This window comes from Anguilla rostrata, chromosome 16, assembly GCF_018555375.3.
Source record: "Anguilla rostrata isolate EN2019 chromosome 16, ASM1855537v3, whole genome shotgun sequence".
In the NCBI taxonomy this organism is placed as follows: Eukaryota; Metazoa; Chordata; class Actinopteri; order Anguilliformes; family Anguillidae; genus Anguilla; species Anguilla rostrata.
Genome location: NC_057948.1, coordinates 20397707 through 20416661, shown reverse-complemented (window position 1 = coordinate 20416661; position 18955 = coordinate 20397707). Strand labels below are relative to the sequence as shown.

Here is an 18955-nt window from a genome sequence, read left to right as displayed (position 1 = left end):
ATTGAAGCAATTCCAGCTGGGTACCTGCTTTAGTGGGTATGTGGAAAGTGCCCTGCTGCCTGGCATTCAAAGTCCATAAGTACAATCACAGTCCTTTATAGCCACTGTTTCTGCATTGTGGGCCCAGCACCATCAGGCCTTTCAGCAGTGCTTTTACACAGCGGCCATTCCACGTGCTGCCCATACCCGTACCCGTACCCGTACCCGTACCCGCCCCCGGTCCGCGCGCGCGAGAGCTTCCCTGTAAATAGGCAAGCGCACAGAATGGCGGCGTGAAAGAGCTTTCACTGAACAGCTGCGCCAGCCGGACTGCTCCAGAGCAGTTATGGATGAGCACCGGTCGTCCACTAACGGGGTTTTAACGGGCCCTCTCCGCGGGCATGTCGCCGTGCGCTCTGCGGACATGTCGCCATACGCTCCGACACTCCATGCGCGAGGAAGAGGAGAGAGAGCCGCTTCTGCCTTAATGAAACCTGCTCGCTTACATTGTAAGGAGAGAATGAGCTCAAGATGGTGGACTTTGTCTCTAACGCCAAGCTGTGCTCACACATTAAGGGGTGAAGACACCATGCTTCCCAGCCCAGGCGGGTCTGGTGAAAATTCTGGTGCGCAAAACAGAAATAAGTGCAGATTAATTTATTTTATTTTTTTATTTTATTTTATTTTTTTAAACTGGAAATGTATTGTCCTTTCAATAAGGGGAAAAAAGAGATTTCAGAGCAATGCCTTTGTTGTTCAGCTGAAGACGCACACTGACGAGGCCATTATTTCAAACTTCATTCCCCTCTGCCATGCACCTTTCAAAATCAAAACAGGAATGTTTTTAATAAAGAGTACCCCGCAGACTGCTTTAAAAAATCTCGGCACCCTTAGATATCATATCCTTGGGATTCTAATTTAGATTCCATATGAAATACTCAACAGTTTTCACTTTGCGGTTATGTAACGTACTGTAGCCCACAAGGCTGGTGAAAAAAACAAGAACTAGGCTGCTTCCAGGAAAGCAAAAGCCGATTTATTGTTATCATCAAACGCACATGTTCATAAAGTCTGCAGAAGGGAAATATACTCCCAACATTCTGTTTCTTATTTTTCCCTCCTGAATTTTTACATGGGAGTTTTCTTTACATGTATGAGGCTGTGAAGTCTCTGGTAATAATGGCTGTGATGGGGCTCAAACCTGCAGTAGTAGTAGAAGCAGGCTGTGAACAAAGGACTGGAAGCTACGCTGGCAGCAACATTTGGGATGACAGACACATTTATGCAATAGAACTGAAATTGCTCATCAGACTGGGATTGTACTGTGCCTGCAGCAGGCAAGGTGCTTTTTCCTGACTGGTGTAAATCATGGCAGGCCGGGGGGGGGGGGGGACCGGCCACTGAGGGGCCTCTCCACGCGACGGGTCAAAATTCGGTGACCGGGCGGCTGCTTGTCCACCTCCCGCTGAGAAGAATTCTCAAGGTCGCGGAGCGGAGCTACGCCCCGCGGCTTTAACAGGGATTTATTTTGTTTGCATGACCGCTACGCGACCTCTGCTACACGCACGCCTGGTGTGCCCGGGGGAGGGCGGGTTCTTCATGAACCCCAACATGGGTGGAACTACCTTATCGGTGACTTGCCGTCTTGAACCAATTGCAAGCACTCCTGCTACGGACAGCACAACTCTTTTGATCGGTTGATCCGAGATGGTGCGCAGTTTCAAGAACCCGCAGTCGTCTCTCACCCCATGTGCTGTCTGTGTGCCTATGCAGGTCGGCACTCCCTTTCATAAAGCTGTGAGCCGCCCGGAGTCCACCAGCAGTGCTGTACTGACTCCACATTCACACAAAGCGCAGAACTGGTTGTGTATGCTGCACTGCTTCCTGTTGATGGCGCTCGCAGGCAGACGAGAGAACACTGGCTTCGCCCCAGCACATGATTCACTCCACTAGCCCCACCCACACCCCACTACACACCCCAATTACAGCCCCCTCACAGCGTCCCAAGTGGTCGGTGACCTGGTCCTAAATGTCTCACAGAGCCTTCAGAATGTGACGGGGAGGGGGGGCCGGGACGTGCAGGCTGGCTCGTTGCCAGGTGGGCGTGGAAGGTGTTTTGCTGCTCGCGTGCGGCGCTACAGCGGTTGAGCTCCCGGGCGGTTTTGGTCTCGTATCCAGGGCCGGCTGATTGATGAATGGTGTCTGTGGCTGGAGGGGCCGGGATCCCTTTGGCGTGGATCAGCATGGCGCTGTCTTCCCGCTGGGGTTTCTCCTCCTCAGGTTCGGAGCTCGGGCCCTGAGCCACACTGCTGGCTCTGCAGCTCGCTGCTGAACGCTGAACAGTGCTGCTTGACATCTGGGGTGTTACACTTCAAATGCACACGCTCGCACCATCAGTGCTAAGAAGCCTCATTCTCTGCTGATGCTCTTCAGAAAAAAATCAAGTTCATCTGTCCAGACGGTTCTCTCAGATAATTGTTCAGGGAACTGCCCTGGGAGCCCTCTTGTGGTTATAGAATGTAACTGACACAGGGGTTGACAAGCTCACTCATGGATTAGGCTATCTCCTGGAAAAGCACACACAGCCAAAACAGTGGGATTTGCATAGCAATCACAGAGGGCACTTGCAGGCAGGAAGCTACTTGGTTTTGAGTTTGTGCACCTCTGAAATCTATACGTACAGTGGCATCATTTTCCAAATCCCATTTGTAATGTCCATGCAAAAAAAGCAGGGTGGATATGATGTAAATCAGGTTCATAAGTACTCCAGCTGATTGACAAAAGGCCTTTTATAGCAATGCTATTAACAAAAAATCATGAGCTTCAAAACCTGTTGTTGATTCACAGCAGGTGGTGGCCTGTACAAAGCTAGCATACTGTGGAAATGTGCCGCTGACTGGGGCCGCTGCAAGTGCTGAAAGCACTGTCAACAAATCTGGGTGGGTTTAACAGACTCAAACCGGTGGGGGAATTAGAGCCACGCTCATTCCACAGACCTGTCAAGGACACTCATCACGGTGGCCATGGCAACTGCCACTGTGTCAGGCTCAGTACGAGGAAGAGATAGGGCCAGTTTGAATTCAGAAATCGACACCACATTCTCTTTTATTCATTTTTTTGTGCATAAGGATTCATTCAGATGAAATGATTCAATTATCCATCAGCATGACTGAGCAAGCATGGCTCAAGTGCTGTCCAACACACCTGGATCAGTGCTCTTTTTTTGCCCAGACAAAAATAAAAAGTATTTTCAGATAAAGGGGTTATAGTACAAAGTTCTATAATTTTAACTGACAAAAGCTTTGTATCGTTGGCTAGGTATTTGTGTAGCAATAAATAAAATAGTCAGAAAGAGCTTGTAATTGTCATTTTCAGTTTGGTGTGAGAGCCTTTGAATGTGTCAAAGTAAAATCGATGGACTAAGAAACTGTTCGTGCTGTGCATACTTGTGGACACTGATTGGAAATAGGAAATGCTTGCTTTAATCTGGCACAGATAGTGTGTGTCAGATTTGTACAGAGCAGCCATTGGATTAAAGCGTTAATTGCATTTCAGATTTGGCCCGCTAAATGACGCGGTAATCAATGTAGTGGATACGATTTGCATCGATTTGTTCAGAGGTACTGCCGCGCGTGATCTGAGGTTTCGCAGTCTGAGTGTGGTAGCATACGCTGCCTCTGGTGGGGGGGGGGGGGTGGATCTGATGTCGAACAAAGCAAGGACAGGATGAGAAAACTGGCACGAATGGCAAAAACAGGAGGGGAGGATAAGAGCTGTGTTCGCTCCCAGCTAAAGGGAGGGGGGCATTTCGAAAGTTCCTGAAAGTTCAGGACCTGTCGTCCATTTGTTCTGGCAGGATGATGCCGTGGTGATGCTCACCTCAGTCACATGATGCAGAGCGTGAAAACGCCAATTCAACACACATCCTATTTCCTCACTTCCTGTGATCCACCCACACAGTAGCCATTTAATTGTGACTTTTGATTCCATCATTTAATTTAGCAGCATTTACAGATAGTTGCTTTTCAGTAATTAGACTGCGCGCACACACACACACACACACACACAAAGTTGTCATTGTAATGCATAGGTGTTCGTGTGTGGGCGTTAATGTGCGTACTTGTGTCTGCAGTAAGTGTGGTACGTGTGAACATGTGTGTGTGTGTCTCTGTGTACTGTACAGTATGTCTCCCTCAGCTCTGATCCTACCAGTCTCAGTGGTGATATCCCCCATCATAACTCACCACTTAAAGAAGCAAACATACGTAAAAGCCCTAAATACAACAATGCACCGAGTGAGGCACTACGTCTGTACGCCCAGAGGTAATATTATTGTTGGGAAGCTGACATAATGTCTCAGCTCTTTTTTGTCTACGCTAGTTATACATCCAGCTTCCTGCCAACTGTGTACAGGAAAGCTGGCGACTGATAATTACTGCAGTCAGCAAACTGAGGAGCCTTTAGGGTAAGCCCCACTGATGGAGAGCTGGAGACAAACCAGACGCCACCCTCCCATTCTCCATTCACCAGCCAGCTCACACTCCGTCAACAGCACTGTGGAAATAAAGCGCGTCACCAACAGCCTAATCCCGCAAATCAATTCGATGTGAAGCAGAGTAAGGCTTTACCGTAAGTGTGACATTAGGAAAACATGCGTAACTGCCCCTTATTTAGCTTGATCGCCACTTTCGTCATCTGAAATGATGGCAGCCTTTTGTTCATTCAAATCTTATTGGCTAGTGCTTACCCACCTGTCAATCACATTTTATACTACTAATACTTTCAATGCGAATATATATCTTATTTCATTATACATGAAACTATTAATGGGAGTTTTGCCTGGTGCAGTGAGGGGAAGAGTGAGAATCTGGTGAACCAGGCTGATCTCAGGTCTCATGGACAGATAAAGAGGCTGATCTCTGGTCAGTGGTGATGGTGGGTCTCATGACCAGATGTAGTGGGGGTGGCTGATCTCAGGTCAGTGGTGATGGTGGATCTCATAGATAGATGCAGTGAGGGTGACTGATCTCAGGTCAGTGGTGAGGGAGAGCAGATGGCAGCTGGAGGAGCCCTGAGGCAGTGGTCATGTCCTGTTTGAGGAGCTGTCACTCTCCCAGAGCTCAGTGCAGTAATCTCCTCCCCCCTCACTGTGAATGATAAAGGCCAGGCTCATTAACTGTCTACAAGTGTGGTCATAAACACTTCTGCTTTAGACCTGTTGCCAGTGTGTGATTAGATGTGTGTGTGTGTATGTATTTGGGTATATGTACATATGTGCATGTGTAGACATGTGTGTATGCATAAATATGTTTGCATTTCCCAACGCAAAAGTATACACATGCACATACGAGTGTATACATGTGTGCATGTCTGCATGTGTGTATATCTTTATGTATTCCACTGTAACTGAGTGAATGTGTAAAGGCTTGTTGTCCGGATGCATGTGCGATGGGTGAATGTGTGAGCTTGTTTGTGTGCGAGTCGCAATATGACATAGTATATGAGTCATGGGTGGCTGCAGGCTCAAATCCTGGGTGAGGCACTGCTAATGCCATAGTGCCCGTCAGTGACACCCTTTACTCCAAACACTTTATTAAATATCCAGCTGTATAACTGAGTAATGTGTAAAAACAGTGGACTTAGTTTGGCTACCCTGGACGACAGTGCCGACTGAGCAAATAAGCAATGTGAAAGCTATAGGAAAGACATGCCATCTAGTGGCCGTAAACAGTGCTTGCATTCGCCCCAGTCTTCGGGCCCTTCACTGTGGGGATGTGGGACCCGCTTGTCATAAATGAATCGGAAATATCTGATAGAAACAGTTTTTCTATACTTCTGTCACTACCAACTCTTACAACCATCACATATGCCTAAATTTGGGGTCGAAAAAATCTCAAACTGCAGTGGAAGGATTCAGAATTTCATTCACATTTTTCCATACCATACAGATTTCAGATATTATTTTCTTCAAAGGGATTCACAGACATACGTGGTGCTTCACGGAAGATTTTATGCATTCTCACTGCACTTCAGGAAATCAATGGTTTGGCTACTGTTGTACTATATAGTGAATCTGTTTTCAGAATTCTCACTCTCCCTCTCTGTACAGATTAGATACAATCTATACAGCACGACAGAAAGCTGCATCTTTCCTCCTCACGCCTTTCCTTTGTGTCACTGTGGAATTGTATTTGGCTTAGTGTGTGGGAGGAGTGAAAAGGACAAGCACAGATGCTAGCATCCCATTTTTACAGCATAAAATGCAAAAAGTAAAATGGTTTCCTGGTGGTTCAATGGGAGAAGTTGTTGTTGGCTAATGATGTTCTGATATGAGTGTGCAAACGGGCAGCCAGAAAACAATCGCACCTCGCGAGGGTGACAGTGGCGAGGCCTGCTAGGCTTGCATTATGTGCTGACTGGGGGAGGAGCTGCTTTGTGGCCATTTTAGTCATATATGGGCCTACTTTTACCACCATGAGCAGGAAGTTTTTAACTCAGAAATATTGCAACTAATTGCCTGTTTGCTGGCTTGTCTTTTATATCTGTCTGTGAACAGCTTTTCTGCTTCAGCCAGAGTATCAACAACAGAAAGGATGTTATTTCACTGTTCAGTTTCCTGCTGTTTGTTTCTAATCAGATTGCTTCGCAGGTAGAATATCTCCTGACCACTTTCACAAGGTGTTTTAAACCAGGTTTACGCAGATCACCATGCAGCATGACTTAATGTTATACAATACGTGTGCTTAGCTGTGTTATAAATCCAGTTTTCATTTAGTCGACTTTTGTCAGAACTGAAAATGGATGGCATCCAGAGGCCAACCCTAAGCTTATTTGGGGTGTTCTTTTCTGTGAGCGTAGTGACGGCTTGGTAAAAGACTTCTGCAGTGCTCTGCTTCAGTCACATTCGGGGCAGTAGGCTAGCAGGGTGCTAGTTGCATAAGAGCACACCGCAAGCTCTGGACAGCTAATGGTGGTGAAGAAAGGTTTGCTGATCCTGACACCTTTTACCTGCATTTTACCTGTTCTGTCAGTGTCTTCATTGTTTTACCTGCGTTGTAACTGTTTTCATTGTTTTAGCTGTGTGTTACCTGTGTTTTAATAATTTTACCTGTATTTTACCTGTGTTACCTGTGTTTTTCTTGTGCAGGTAAAAACTGGGATGTGAGCGCGGCTCTCAGTGACTTTGAGCAGCTCCGGCAGGTTCATACAGCCAACCTGCCACAGGTCTTCAACGAGGGCCGCTACTACAAGCCCCCTGAGCGGGATACGCCCCAACACCTGGCCAAGGTGGAGCGTCCGTGCCAGAGGCAGGAGGACAATGCTCAAGGTAGTGCACCTGCGCTTCGGTCAGTTCCTTCCCCACAGCTCTGTATCCGCGTTTTATTTTCCTCCAATGATGACAACATGGTGTTATTGGGTCTGCTGACCGGTCGGTCGTTGCAATGTCCTCGATCAGCAGCAGAATGCATCTTTGCTGCTTCTGACGCGAGCATTTCGGCACGTTCCTCTCCTCCCTCCAGAGAAGCGCCTGTCGCGGGGCATCTCCCACGCCAGCTCGGCCATCGTGTCCCTGGCGCGCTCGCACGTGGCCAGCGAGTGCAACAGCGAGCAGCTGCCCCTGGAGATGCCCATCTACACCTTCCAGCTGCCCGACCTCAGCGTGTACAGCGAGGACTTCCGCTGCTTCATCGAGAGGGACCTCATCGAGCAGTCCACCATGGTGGCCCTGGAGCAGGCCGGTGAGCACCGACCGCTTCCGGAAGAATCGCTCTCCTCCTTCCCGTCTGTGCGCTGCCTCTGGGCCACGCCCATCCTCACCGTGTGCGGTGCACGTCACATTGCTGGTGACATCCACTGATTAACACAGCCATGATTGTGTCATGTGCTCATACATTTAAACAGTATGCTGAGACCATGAGCGCTCTAACCAACTGTGCAGGCGATGAATAAGGCATGGAAGCCAACCATACGGACACATTATATTTAATTACATTTTAATTTATGTTAAAAAGATTACAACAAATAAACAGATAAATAAATAAATGAATAAATAAAGCAGTAATAAAACAATTAAAACATTAATCAAAACAATTACATTCAAAATCAATACAATTTAATATTTGGGTCTGAAAGTGTTTTGAAGTCCAGTTTTACATTTATTTATTTTTTCCAAATTGTTCCAAATATGAGGGGCACAAAGCAGTCTGTCCTAGGTCAGACTTTTTCTTGGCGACCTGGAGTATAAGCCAGTCTTGTGAGCGTGTGTGATAATTTCAATTCAGAAATGAAGATAGATAAGCTGGTGGCCTACCCTGCAGGGCTTTATAGATGAAAACAGCAGTGCTGACAATGTCTCACAGACAGAGAGGGCCAGCCAACCTTTTCATAAAGACGACAGTGATGTGTGCCAGATTTATCACCTGTAATGAATCTTACAGCTGAGTGGTAAATGGTACCTAGAGGTTTAACGGTGGTAATGAATGCATGCCTGTAAATGTCTCCATATTCTAACACAGAGAGAAAAAACTGTCTCAATTACTCTCTTTCTGAAATGTGTGTTAACATGCAGCGCTTGTGTTTCCGCCTGCAGCAATCCTAGCATTTCTGTTATGAGAAACCAAAAGAGTGTGACAGACCAAACCAAGCTTCCCAGATTTCCTTTTGATATGATAATGGAGGCGAATAGCGCTTTCTCAAACCAAGGAGGTGTTGAGTGAATCCCGGCCAAGGTATTTTCTGTGGAGTTTTCTAGCTCACCCCATATCCACATGGGTTTCCTCCAGGTACTCCGTTACTCAATGTGTGAGTGAATGGTGTGTGGGCCCTACAATGGATTGGTGACCTGTCCAGGGTGTATTCCTTCCTTTTACCCAGTGCATACTGGGATAGGCTTCAGCCTTGACAAGGAGTAAGCAGTTTACAAAATGGATGGATGATAATGGAGCCCATTACACTAGCAGTATATCTGCATGGGTGCGGTCTCAGGGGTCTTTGAAGGCATTAGATGATGCTTAAGAGAGACTTTTAAACGTGGCCTTTGCAGAGCTTTTAGCACCCAGCGTCACATTTCCAGTCTCTTCTTGTTTGAACAGGCAGTTTAGGCCACAGGCTACATGACTGTTTCACATCCCTTCCCCAGGACTTCAGCAGTAAGCATCTGCTTCCATTTGTAAGAGGCATCGCTCCCTTTATGCGCTTCCATGTTCCATCAATCCCCCTCCGCAGAGGGACGTGGGGCTAATGTGACTCAGCTCACAAATAAGCTTAGGCCCAATCTCTTCATTTGTCAAAACAAGCAGTCAAAGCAGCAACACTCGGAGCTGGTTCTTCCAGTGACATTTCACAGATTAAGATGGGAATTAAAAAGGCTTTTCGATTGGGCATAAGGAATCACGTCAGTTAGCAAATAACAAACGCTCATTAGTTCAGCTGCGTTTTTGCAGCCAAGGGAGTTGCGTCTGCCCTACAGTGTACACAATCACATGTCTTGCATTCATGAAGGCCCTGCAAATTATTCCACCTTATTTTACCATGATTTAAAGTTTATTTGAAATATGCAGCACAAACTGTATTGAATATTTAAAGAATGATCTGAATGCACTGGATGAGGTTTGGCTACTTTATTGAACACAAAAAAATTTAATAAAATAAGGGGGTTGGGTCCAGAGTCAGAGTCTGACAGTACGCCACATCACCACAAAAATGGAAAAGTAAATTCATTTATTGAAGGTAGGCTACACTTGAGATATTTAACTTAACGGTAGCACCTTATGAGTTTGGGAAGAACATTCATGAGTTGTACCACATGAAGAACCAGTTCTAAACTCTACGAGAAGTGGAATCACAAGAAGGTTCCAGTCGACCAGAGGCTGGCCAAGTAGGCTACAGCATATTGAGTCTAATCAAACGCATGCGGTACATTATCCCTAAAATGTCACTCACCCCTCTAGCACACAGGGCATACCTGTAAGTGCATAACCCTTCATCACATGCAGCCAAAGTTATTACTTAGCCCATAACCCATAACAGCCACTCCACCCCAACAACCAAACATTACTTACACAATTACACTCAAAATACATTTCAGATTCACCACCCCATCCTCCCAGGTTACAATACCCTCTCGTGGGGCTCAGGTGTGTGTAAGTTCCACTACTGATGAGTACACCATCACAAATGCTTAATAGTCCATGCAAAGCAAGACATGCACTTCCATCAGTCAGAAGGGTAAACAGCTAAAGCACCAAGGAACATAAGTTACCTGAAATACCTATATATATATTTTTTTTTTTTAAACCCACTAACTGCATGTTAGTCTCCAGACTAGTCTTACAGCCCTTGAGAGGCCCTAGGCACCTCCTTCATTTATGCTGACTGTTGTTCAGGAGATTTGCAGAACTCCCACTGCACATATTTCTGCTCATCTTCCCCAGCTATATTCCTCCGTTAGACCCATCACCAGACCCACCAAAATCTCACCCCGCAGGTGTGTGTGAATAAGCGTCATAAGTCACATGCTCCCTCAAACTCGGGAGTATCATAAACGATAAAAACTGCTGCTTTACATTTGGAACAAACCATGTTTACGGTTACATGCTTCCCTATAACAAAGCATAGCATTTTCACAAATGTTAAGAAACTGAATATAAATGTGTTTCATTGTACCGAGCAGGTCGGTTTCACACAATATCTTCAAGATATCAGAGAATATCCTAGAGCTTGAAAAAAAAAGACATTAAGTTAAAACGAGAAAGGGGATCTTTGTCCCAGCAGACATCCAGAAGCATACAGCTGTCCTTTTGCGTTAACAGTAAGCTCATTAAGCTTCAATATGATTTTTCACTAAGCATTAGGTTTACAGTGTGTAAAACCGCTCTCCATAGGCAGGCACAGTTGGGGGGCAGTATTGGCTGTCTGAAGGCCCGCTTTGGTATTAACCTGGTGTGCCGACTATGACCCAGTGTCAGCAGTGTTCTGGCCCATAGCCCGCACAGTGCGAGGTGGCTGGTTTTCATGTTTGTGTGACGGGTTGGGCAGTTTGTGCTTTGTCCACCCCTGCTCTGTAACATGCCCAGGCTTTCCCGCTCCGCTGCATTCCCAGCATGCTCTCCCAGAGGCAGCCCCTCTCAGAGCACATGGGTAAATGATTAATAGCCTGGCAGATAGCTCCAGGAAGCAGGTTTTACATCAGCCTTAATAAAAGACCTTTTACTGGTCCAGTTCTTTCCCTGAAGGGCACTTTATCGTACAGAGGCAGAGCCTTGAGCACAAGGTACATCCTAACCCATTTCACGCTCATTCTTCTTTCTCTGAGCAGTGAGCAGCATACAGGGAGAGAGCAAATGCTGACAAAGCTCAATGCTTTCGCCCCATTTTCAGGTCGACTGAACTGGTGGTCCACCATGTGTACCAGCTGCAAGCGTCTTCTTCCACTGGCCACCACGGGGGACGGGAACTGCCTACTGCACGCTGCATCCTTGGGTGAGCCTCATCAGGCGCTGCAAACACCGGGCTGGACAGAGCAGAGCAGGGAGCCTGGTCCCAGAGGCAGACATAGGGAGAAACGGTCCCTCTAGTGCTGAGAGCAGCTTACTGAAGCCTGTCCTTCGTGATTATTCAGCTCAAGATGAATACCTCAAGATTAATGCTAAAAGGTGTATGAGGTTTTGGGAGACCAAATGCAACTGAACAGCGATTCTTTAAGCCATTCACCTGAGGTAGAATAACCACTAATTCTCGAAAGAGACAAGGACAGGGGGGGAAAAAAAGAACGAAAAGAAAAACAATACTCCTAAGGGAGAGTATCCCAAAGAAAAGCTCTAAACAACCCGCGTACTGGGTAAAAAACAAAAGCTTAAGGAGTATGAACTTTCTGAAAATAAAACAGCCTGTGCAGAAAACGGGGTAACTCAAAGAAAACAGACCTCGAACCGAGGCTGAAAAAGTAACACTAAAATAAGAATTCTGAGTTTAGGTTGTGGCACTAACTTGTTGCCAACAACCAATTAAGCTAAAGACTGTTGTGCTAATTTTATAGCCACAACAATCCAATATCGCAAACTTTTAATCCTATACCTTTACCACACTTGACAGATTACCGGCTCTCGTGTAACGTAGCACTGAAGCAAAGTTTATCGGCTTGCTGGGGGGTTTAAATAGAAACCCAACAGGTGCAAATTGTAAAAAGAGATTTGCACGCGTATAATTCAATCAAGGAAATGAAGAAAACTTAATCGACGTAATAACTGAAGAAAAGGCGCATAAAAAAACCAATGGCCGTAATAACTGAAGAAAAGGCGCATAAAAAAACCAATGGCCGTAATGAACGAAAGAATGACGCAGATGGAACAGAAATTGTGTTATCATCCAAAACCATGCGTGTGTGTGTGTGTGTGTGTTTGCAGGGATGTGGGGTTTCCATGACCGGGACCTGGTTCTGAGGAAGTCTCTGTATGCGATGATGAAGAGTGGGGCAGAGAGAGAGGCTCTGAAGAGGAGGTGGAGATGGCAGCAGACCCAGCAGAACAAGGAGGTCAGCATCCTTCCCCACCCACACAGCCTCTCACCTGCCTGCCAGACACCCACACTGCGCTTACACACCTACTGTAAACAAACACACCTACACAGCCCATTGCCCATCCACATCCCTGAAAAACAGCAGGCAGGAGCATCACGACAGACATTGCGGAGCGTAATACTCATGTTCTTGTAAGTCGTCACACCAGAAATTGTGGAGTCCAGTTAAAATCATTCCAAAGCAAGTTTTATAATTCATGCCACACTTACCACAGACATGTCAGGAGCTCAGCACCTTGGGCTCCGGGCTTCCTGAGTGTGAGTTCTGGAGAGGCTTTATGGCTGGGCGCTAATGGAGCTGTGAGACAGCCATTATGCTGCACGGGAGACAGTGAATGCAGCTTGTGAGGAGTTATGGCTTTGCGAGTGCTGTGATGCAAGCCAGGGTCAGCTTGGGGGAACGGTCCTCCCTCAGGAATGAAACCCTCTTCCCCTCACGCCCTGCTCTGCCGCGCCCTGTTTCGCCCTGCCCCGCTACGACGGACTCCCCTCCAGCCCCTGAGGCACCTGTGGAACAATCCAGCAGAGCAGCCAGGAACGCCACTCTGGCACCTGCAGTGGTGTGTGCATGAGAGCGAGAGAGGGGTCCATTCACGGGGATGCTCAGGAAGCATAGCATTCAGTTCAGCTGCTTGTGGAGCTGGCAGTCATATCAGTTGTCACAAGACACACTGCACCCGTACAGCAAGTGTGCACATCAGAAGACAAGCTCAGAGAGGTGGAAAAAATGGGGAAAAAGTGTTTCAGGCCATATGTGTGCAGATGCTACCATTGCTGTGGTGTGTACTGATTTCCTGTGTGTGTGTGTGTGTGTGTGTGTGTGTGTGTGTGTGTGAGTGAGTATAATGGCTGTCTGTGCAATGAAAGACAGTGTGTGTGAACCAGGGATAGGGATAGTGTGTTGATGTGTATGTGAGAGTGTAAGTGTGCAAGCCTGCAGACCTGTGTGAAAGTGCGTGTATATGTGTAACGTCTCTCTCTCTGTGCAGTCAGGGCTGGTGTACACGGAGGAGGAGTGGGAGAGGGAGTGGAACGACCTTCTGAAACTGGCGTCCAGTGAGCCACGCACACACTTCAGCAAGAACGGCAATGCCAGTGGGGGGTGAGTAACTCTTGTTTGTGTCCAACACAGCCACGCCACCAAAACAGCACACTTCAAATCCGCACTGCCTTCAGCAGCCAAGCCAATACTCACTCTTTGACTCTGGATACACCACGGGCCAGGCACAAAAGAAGGAAGAGAAGAACAGCAGTGGAAACACAAGGAGAGTAAGAAAGCTGTGCCGTGGAGGGGAGTGTGGGTGTGGGCTGGGCCTGGGTGACTTGGGGCCTGGGTATTTATTCAGCACTCTGTTTGAATTGAGAGAAAGATGAGGAGAGGGTTAAGGTTCGGAGCATGGTTGTGATCAATTGCTGCTTTTACAGTGTGTGTACGTAAGAGAGCGAGAGAGAAAATGACTCCTTTAGATCATGCCTGTGTTCAATAGCGTGCTTCTCTCAGTTGGGTTGTCAGAGGCAGAGTACAACCAGCCCCCAGCATCTGCTCCAGCACCACTAGGCTCCAGACTGGAGTGTATCACTGAGTTTATTTTAAGTCAATGGTGGCTAACAGCACAGGGCGAGGGGGTTAGGTGTTTGGAGTCAGAGAACTCAATTAATCCCCTGACCTTTTCATGGAACTCATTAATAACAGGGACCCTGTTGTCCTACTCAACCCCCACCTCCATCCCTTATGTTGCTCTAGCCAACTTTTCATGCAGAAAGGACTAGCACATTTGGTAAAATGGAGATTCACCTGTGTGAAAATAACCATGTGATCATTCTGATAACCTTGTCAGCGGTTTGGCGTTTGCTTGCAAGGATAGTGTGAAGAAGGCCAGCAGGTCAGCGAGTCTTGGGAGGAGTAGCAGTACTGTTTAAATTTCATTTCATGGACATGATATACAGGAGAGGTCTGTGTCAGTGTACATTCTGCCGCGCTTACAAATGACCTCATATCTCAGGTCAAAAGATAAAGGAATGGAAACCATAACCTCTTCCGCTGCAGTTTCCTCCACCTCGCTGCAAATCTCGAGCGCACTGCGAAACGTGCAGCGGTTACAGTCTTTCTGGCCTCTGTGGCAAAGCGCTCAACTGAATCTGCTTCTCAGAGGAAACAGCTGGGTGTGTCTATACCAGAACTGAGCTCACCACTGCAGTACGTTGCATTTGCTTCCTGTTTACTGGAAACGTCTAATTAATGCTGCGCTATGATTCGATAAACAGCCTAGCCCCAATGGTAACGATGTGATAAACTAGTCGTGATTTGTCAGAACAGCCCTCTGTGCCATTAGAGGGAAGTTTTCAGCAGAAGAAAATTACCGTTATAGCACACTTCCCTAAACTGTAACCGCATAAAGTGAAACCCAGTCGCCAGGCAACCCATTGACGATGTGTCTGTGTGTAACTGCTGTCTGCCAAACATCCTGGTGTGTCACATCTACTGGGACCACACCACCTAACACCCACACACTGTCTGAAGCCTGCATGTGCAAGCACAAACCCCCTTGTCACAGTAGTCTAATCAAATTCCACACTCACTTCAATGACTGAAGGCAGATGTATTCACACCAGAATTTATCCCCTACTCAAAAACAGCCCAGCAATTCACTGACCGTGGCCAGGGAATTTTCAATACCCTGTGCTTTCGGCATCGGCAGGTTTACACTGGAATCAAATCGAAACTCTGACCCACTTACTAATTACAAATGTTTGGGATTTGTAGTTGATCATTAGGGCACCAAGAGTTTCATCAAGCGTTTAATCTAAAAGTGGATTAAGATGCTCAACCTGAATTATTCAGTTGTACTGTGCTTACAGAGAGTTACCCAGCACATGACTGCAAATGTTTTCCCTCAAATCTTTCAGTTCTTCAAAGGCAGTCTTTTAAACAATAAATGTCTACTGGTATTAATTCATAGAAAATATTATAACTATATACTAGAAATTTTAGTACCATTTATTTAAATAAATATATTACATACGTATATGTAATTATTTTGCTGCTTTAATCTGATGGCCTTTTAAAACTATCCATTTAACTCCTTCCTAAGGTCATCTTGCCAGAGACAACATTCATTTGGGTTACCATGGATCACCATGGTGATTTTCACACTTTCTCGGTTTTATGTGCTATTTGCACAAGAGGCATTGAAGAAACACAATGAGCAAAGTATTAAATATGTCCGTTCTGTATTTTTGGAGAAATATGCGTTTTAAATTCATCGTCCTATTTTCAACCGGTTGAGAAAGTTGTCATTTTGCTACGTCACTAATACAGTAACCACTCCCATTTCCACGCCCCGTAAAGAAATCTGACAGGACACACCGTTCTGCTGTTCAGACAATGCAAATATTTGACTAACGTTAGGTTCACTTAAATTAGAGTGCCTTTAGATTATTTCTGGTTATATTCATTTAGCTAGCTAGCTAACGTTAGCTAGCTAGGAGGTTTGCTTTCATAAGGCAATGTTATCGATAACGTTAGCTTGCTAGTTTGCTTTTATGAGGACGTTAGAGTTGTGCTTTTATCTTAACTTGGCTAGCTAGATAGCAAAAATTATAATTGGATATAAGTCAACGTCCTTACCTTAGCTATCTACCGATACTTGATATACTAGGCCTACTAAGCTAGCTAGCTTGTGAAAATTCAGTCTCCCAAAGAGAGCGCGTATCATGAGAGTAGCTATGGTAACGGGGCACGGTCTGTCAATCATAGCTAACTGACAGTTCTCATTACCACGCCCTGACGGTTCGGGTGAATTTTTATCGTGGGAAATTTAGGCTTAGAAAAATACGTTTTTAAGTACATTGAAATGACTGAAGAATAAAAACATTATGCACATTTGTTTTGTTGTTGCCTGAAGACAACTGGGAAGTGTCACGTTCAACCACCATGGTACTCCTTTAAAAAGAATTGAGTGCTGTTGGTAGGGTGCTATGTTCCTCCTCTGTCCTCGGCCCCGTGCTATGCCCCTCCCTTGTGCTATGCTCGTTCCTTGTGTTATGCCCCTCCCTTGTGCTGTGCTCCTCCCCCTGTGCTATGTCCCTCGCCTGTGTTGTGCTCCTCCCTAGCACTGCTCATCCCCCTGTGCTATTCTTCTCCCCCATGCTCTCCTCCTCCTCTGTTCTAAGGTCTGCTCCCATTTTGTGCTCCTCCCCTTTGCAGGAGTTGAGTTGTCAGCGCTTTGTTGCATGGTCCTGGTCAGCGAAAAGCCCGTACACAGGGCTAAAGAAGAACTGGCATATTAAAAAGCTCTTAATTAGCATTGATTTGGCATGCAGGCTGTGTGCGTGAGAAGACTTCATTGTTGTATTTCCCTGGTGGGTAGGCAGCCCCGGCTGGGCTGTGGCACGCTCCACCGGCCTCCGGGAAAAAAGCGGCAAATTGCTTTTGTGCCTGGCACCGCGAGCCGGCAGAAATGACTGCACACATCTGCGGCTACGGTGCGAGCACAGCGGCACGCGGGGGGCTCACAAAGGCAGCGAGGGGAGCCTGAGTCAGACACGCGTATCCGCTCACCAGCCGTGAAAGGAACAGAGCTCCCTGCCCCCTCCCTGGCCATGAGGAGACGAGCCCCAGGGCCAGCCGTGGCTGAGAGGGTCCAGACAGAGCAGTCCTCAGTCAGTCAGCCTGAGGAGAGAAGGGCCGCATGGTGGTTCCTGCTACGCTAGCCGCGTTTCCACCGCAGGAACTATACCCCGGAACTAGGAACCTTTTGAGGAACTCGGTGCGTTTCCACCGCAGGAACTAGTGTCTAAATTTAGTTCTGGGGGCTTTGTTTTACCCCCCAAAACGTTCCTGCTCGGGGGGTAGTACTTTCCGAAAGTACAGGAACCTTTTGGGTGGAGCTTGCAGCGCTGAACATTTCTGATTGGTCGAGTACTCGTAGCATTTGTGTTGTATTTATTTTCCGCCATTACCCGCCATGTTTGAAAATATGCAGCGGCAAACCAATTTATTTTCATAATAACTTCAAATCAAACTTGTATGTTATGCGGCGCAGTAGCCTACTTTTGGTTATAGCCTGTCAACGTCTTGGAATTATAACGTGTGCTCTTCTGTTTTTTTCTTGCTTTAGTATTCGTTTTATAAAATGCTAAGCATTCGTGCTGGGACAGCATATTACGTAGGCTACCAAAACATTCATTAATTCGGTTGCTGAATATTTTCTTCCGGATTTTCTTTGTTAGCCCGTTGTAATTGACTCAAAACGTTTGATACAGTTATGTGAGGTATGCGGTAGTTCTGCATAATTAACATTGGTGATACAGTACAAGCAAACTGGAAATCACCTTCCGCACTTTTTATCCGGGTAAAATAACAGGTTAATTCTAGTAATCTTCTCTTTAGCTTTTTCAGACTGCCGTAATTTTACTCAATTTTACTGCCATTTGTCAATTCCACGAAAAGACCAGGAAGACTCATTTATGGTGCATGGTTCGCATCTGGAGGGCACACTTCGCTGCTCGGCTAGCAGTAACTTCGAAGGAAAGCAAACGGTGGCTGTACCAAATTTACATTTTCACGCAAGTCCGAGTTTTCGTTCTATTCTTGTCATTTTGCGATTAGCCTATATGGAATTGACGACGAGAAAGTAATAAAACAGCAAATTGTTTACAACGTGTGCATGTTTTCTGCTGTTAATGAATGTGTTTGAGAGGATATATGAAAATCAATAAATACAAAAGTAACCATATATAGTCATTGTTGGTAACCCGTTGTATATAAGTGGAATAAACCCCTCCGGGCTGTCCCGGTTATTAGAAAATAATGTAGGCTACTTCGGTGGTAGTATGGGGTTACAGAAGAAATCATATGACAGATGGACCGACGACAACATCAGTGGGCTAATTTGCCTAATCTTCGCGGTACTTTAGACCCCGGTGGAAACGCAGACAACCATTGGCTGAAGGAACCTTTTAGTTCCTGGTAAAGTAGTTCCTGGGACTGAAAGTTCCGGGTAATTTTGGTGGAAACGCGGCTTAAATAAATCTCAGAAAATCCTGCTTTTTGATCCACCCAAGCATTTATAAATCTGCTTCACAGCAAATCTGACTGTGTGTAAACATATGTACCTTTCCTGCAGTTTTCTTCTATACTAATGGAGCTAAATCAATGCCAGCTTTTATTTACTCTGGATAATTCTTCCCAGGCTGGGGGATATGCTGGATTTACAGGTGCTGTTGAAAAGTATTTGCCCCCTTCTTGATTGCCTCTATTATTGAAATTGTCATACTGAATGACTTCAGATCATTAAAAAATGTAATATTAGACAAAGGGAACCTAAATAAGTATAAAACACTAAAAACATAAAACACAATTTTATATCAGTCTTTCACATCGCTGTGGATAAATTTC

At 46.1% G+C, this 18955-nt stretch overlaps 1 protein-coding gene across 1 annotated transcript in view; it reads left to right on the top strand.

The window, feature by feature from the left end:
- The window catches only part of LOC135241889 (OTU domain-containing protein 7A-like), a 71683-nt gene that overhangs the window by 36739 nt on the left and 15989 nt on the right, over positions 1–18955 (top strand). Inside the window, exons 4-8 of the mRNA XM_064312651.1 lie at positions 7127–7306; positions 7500–7718; positions 11359–11460; positions 12384–12511; positions 13545–13657. Coding sequence (XP_064168721.1) covers positions 7127–7306; positions 7500–7718; positions 11359–11460; positions 12384–12511; positions 13545–13657 — 742 coding nt within the window. The remainder of the gene's footprint in view (positions 1–7126; positions 7307–7499; positions 7719–11358; positions 11461–12383; positions 12512–13544; positions 13658–18955) is intronic.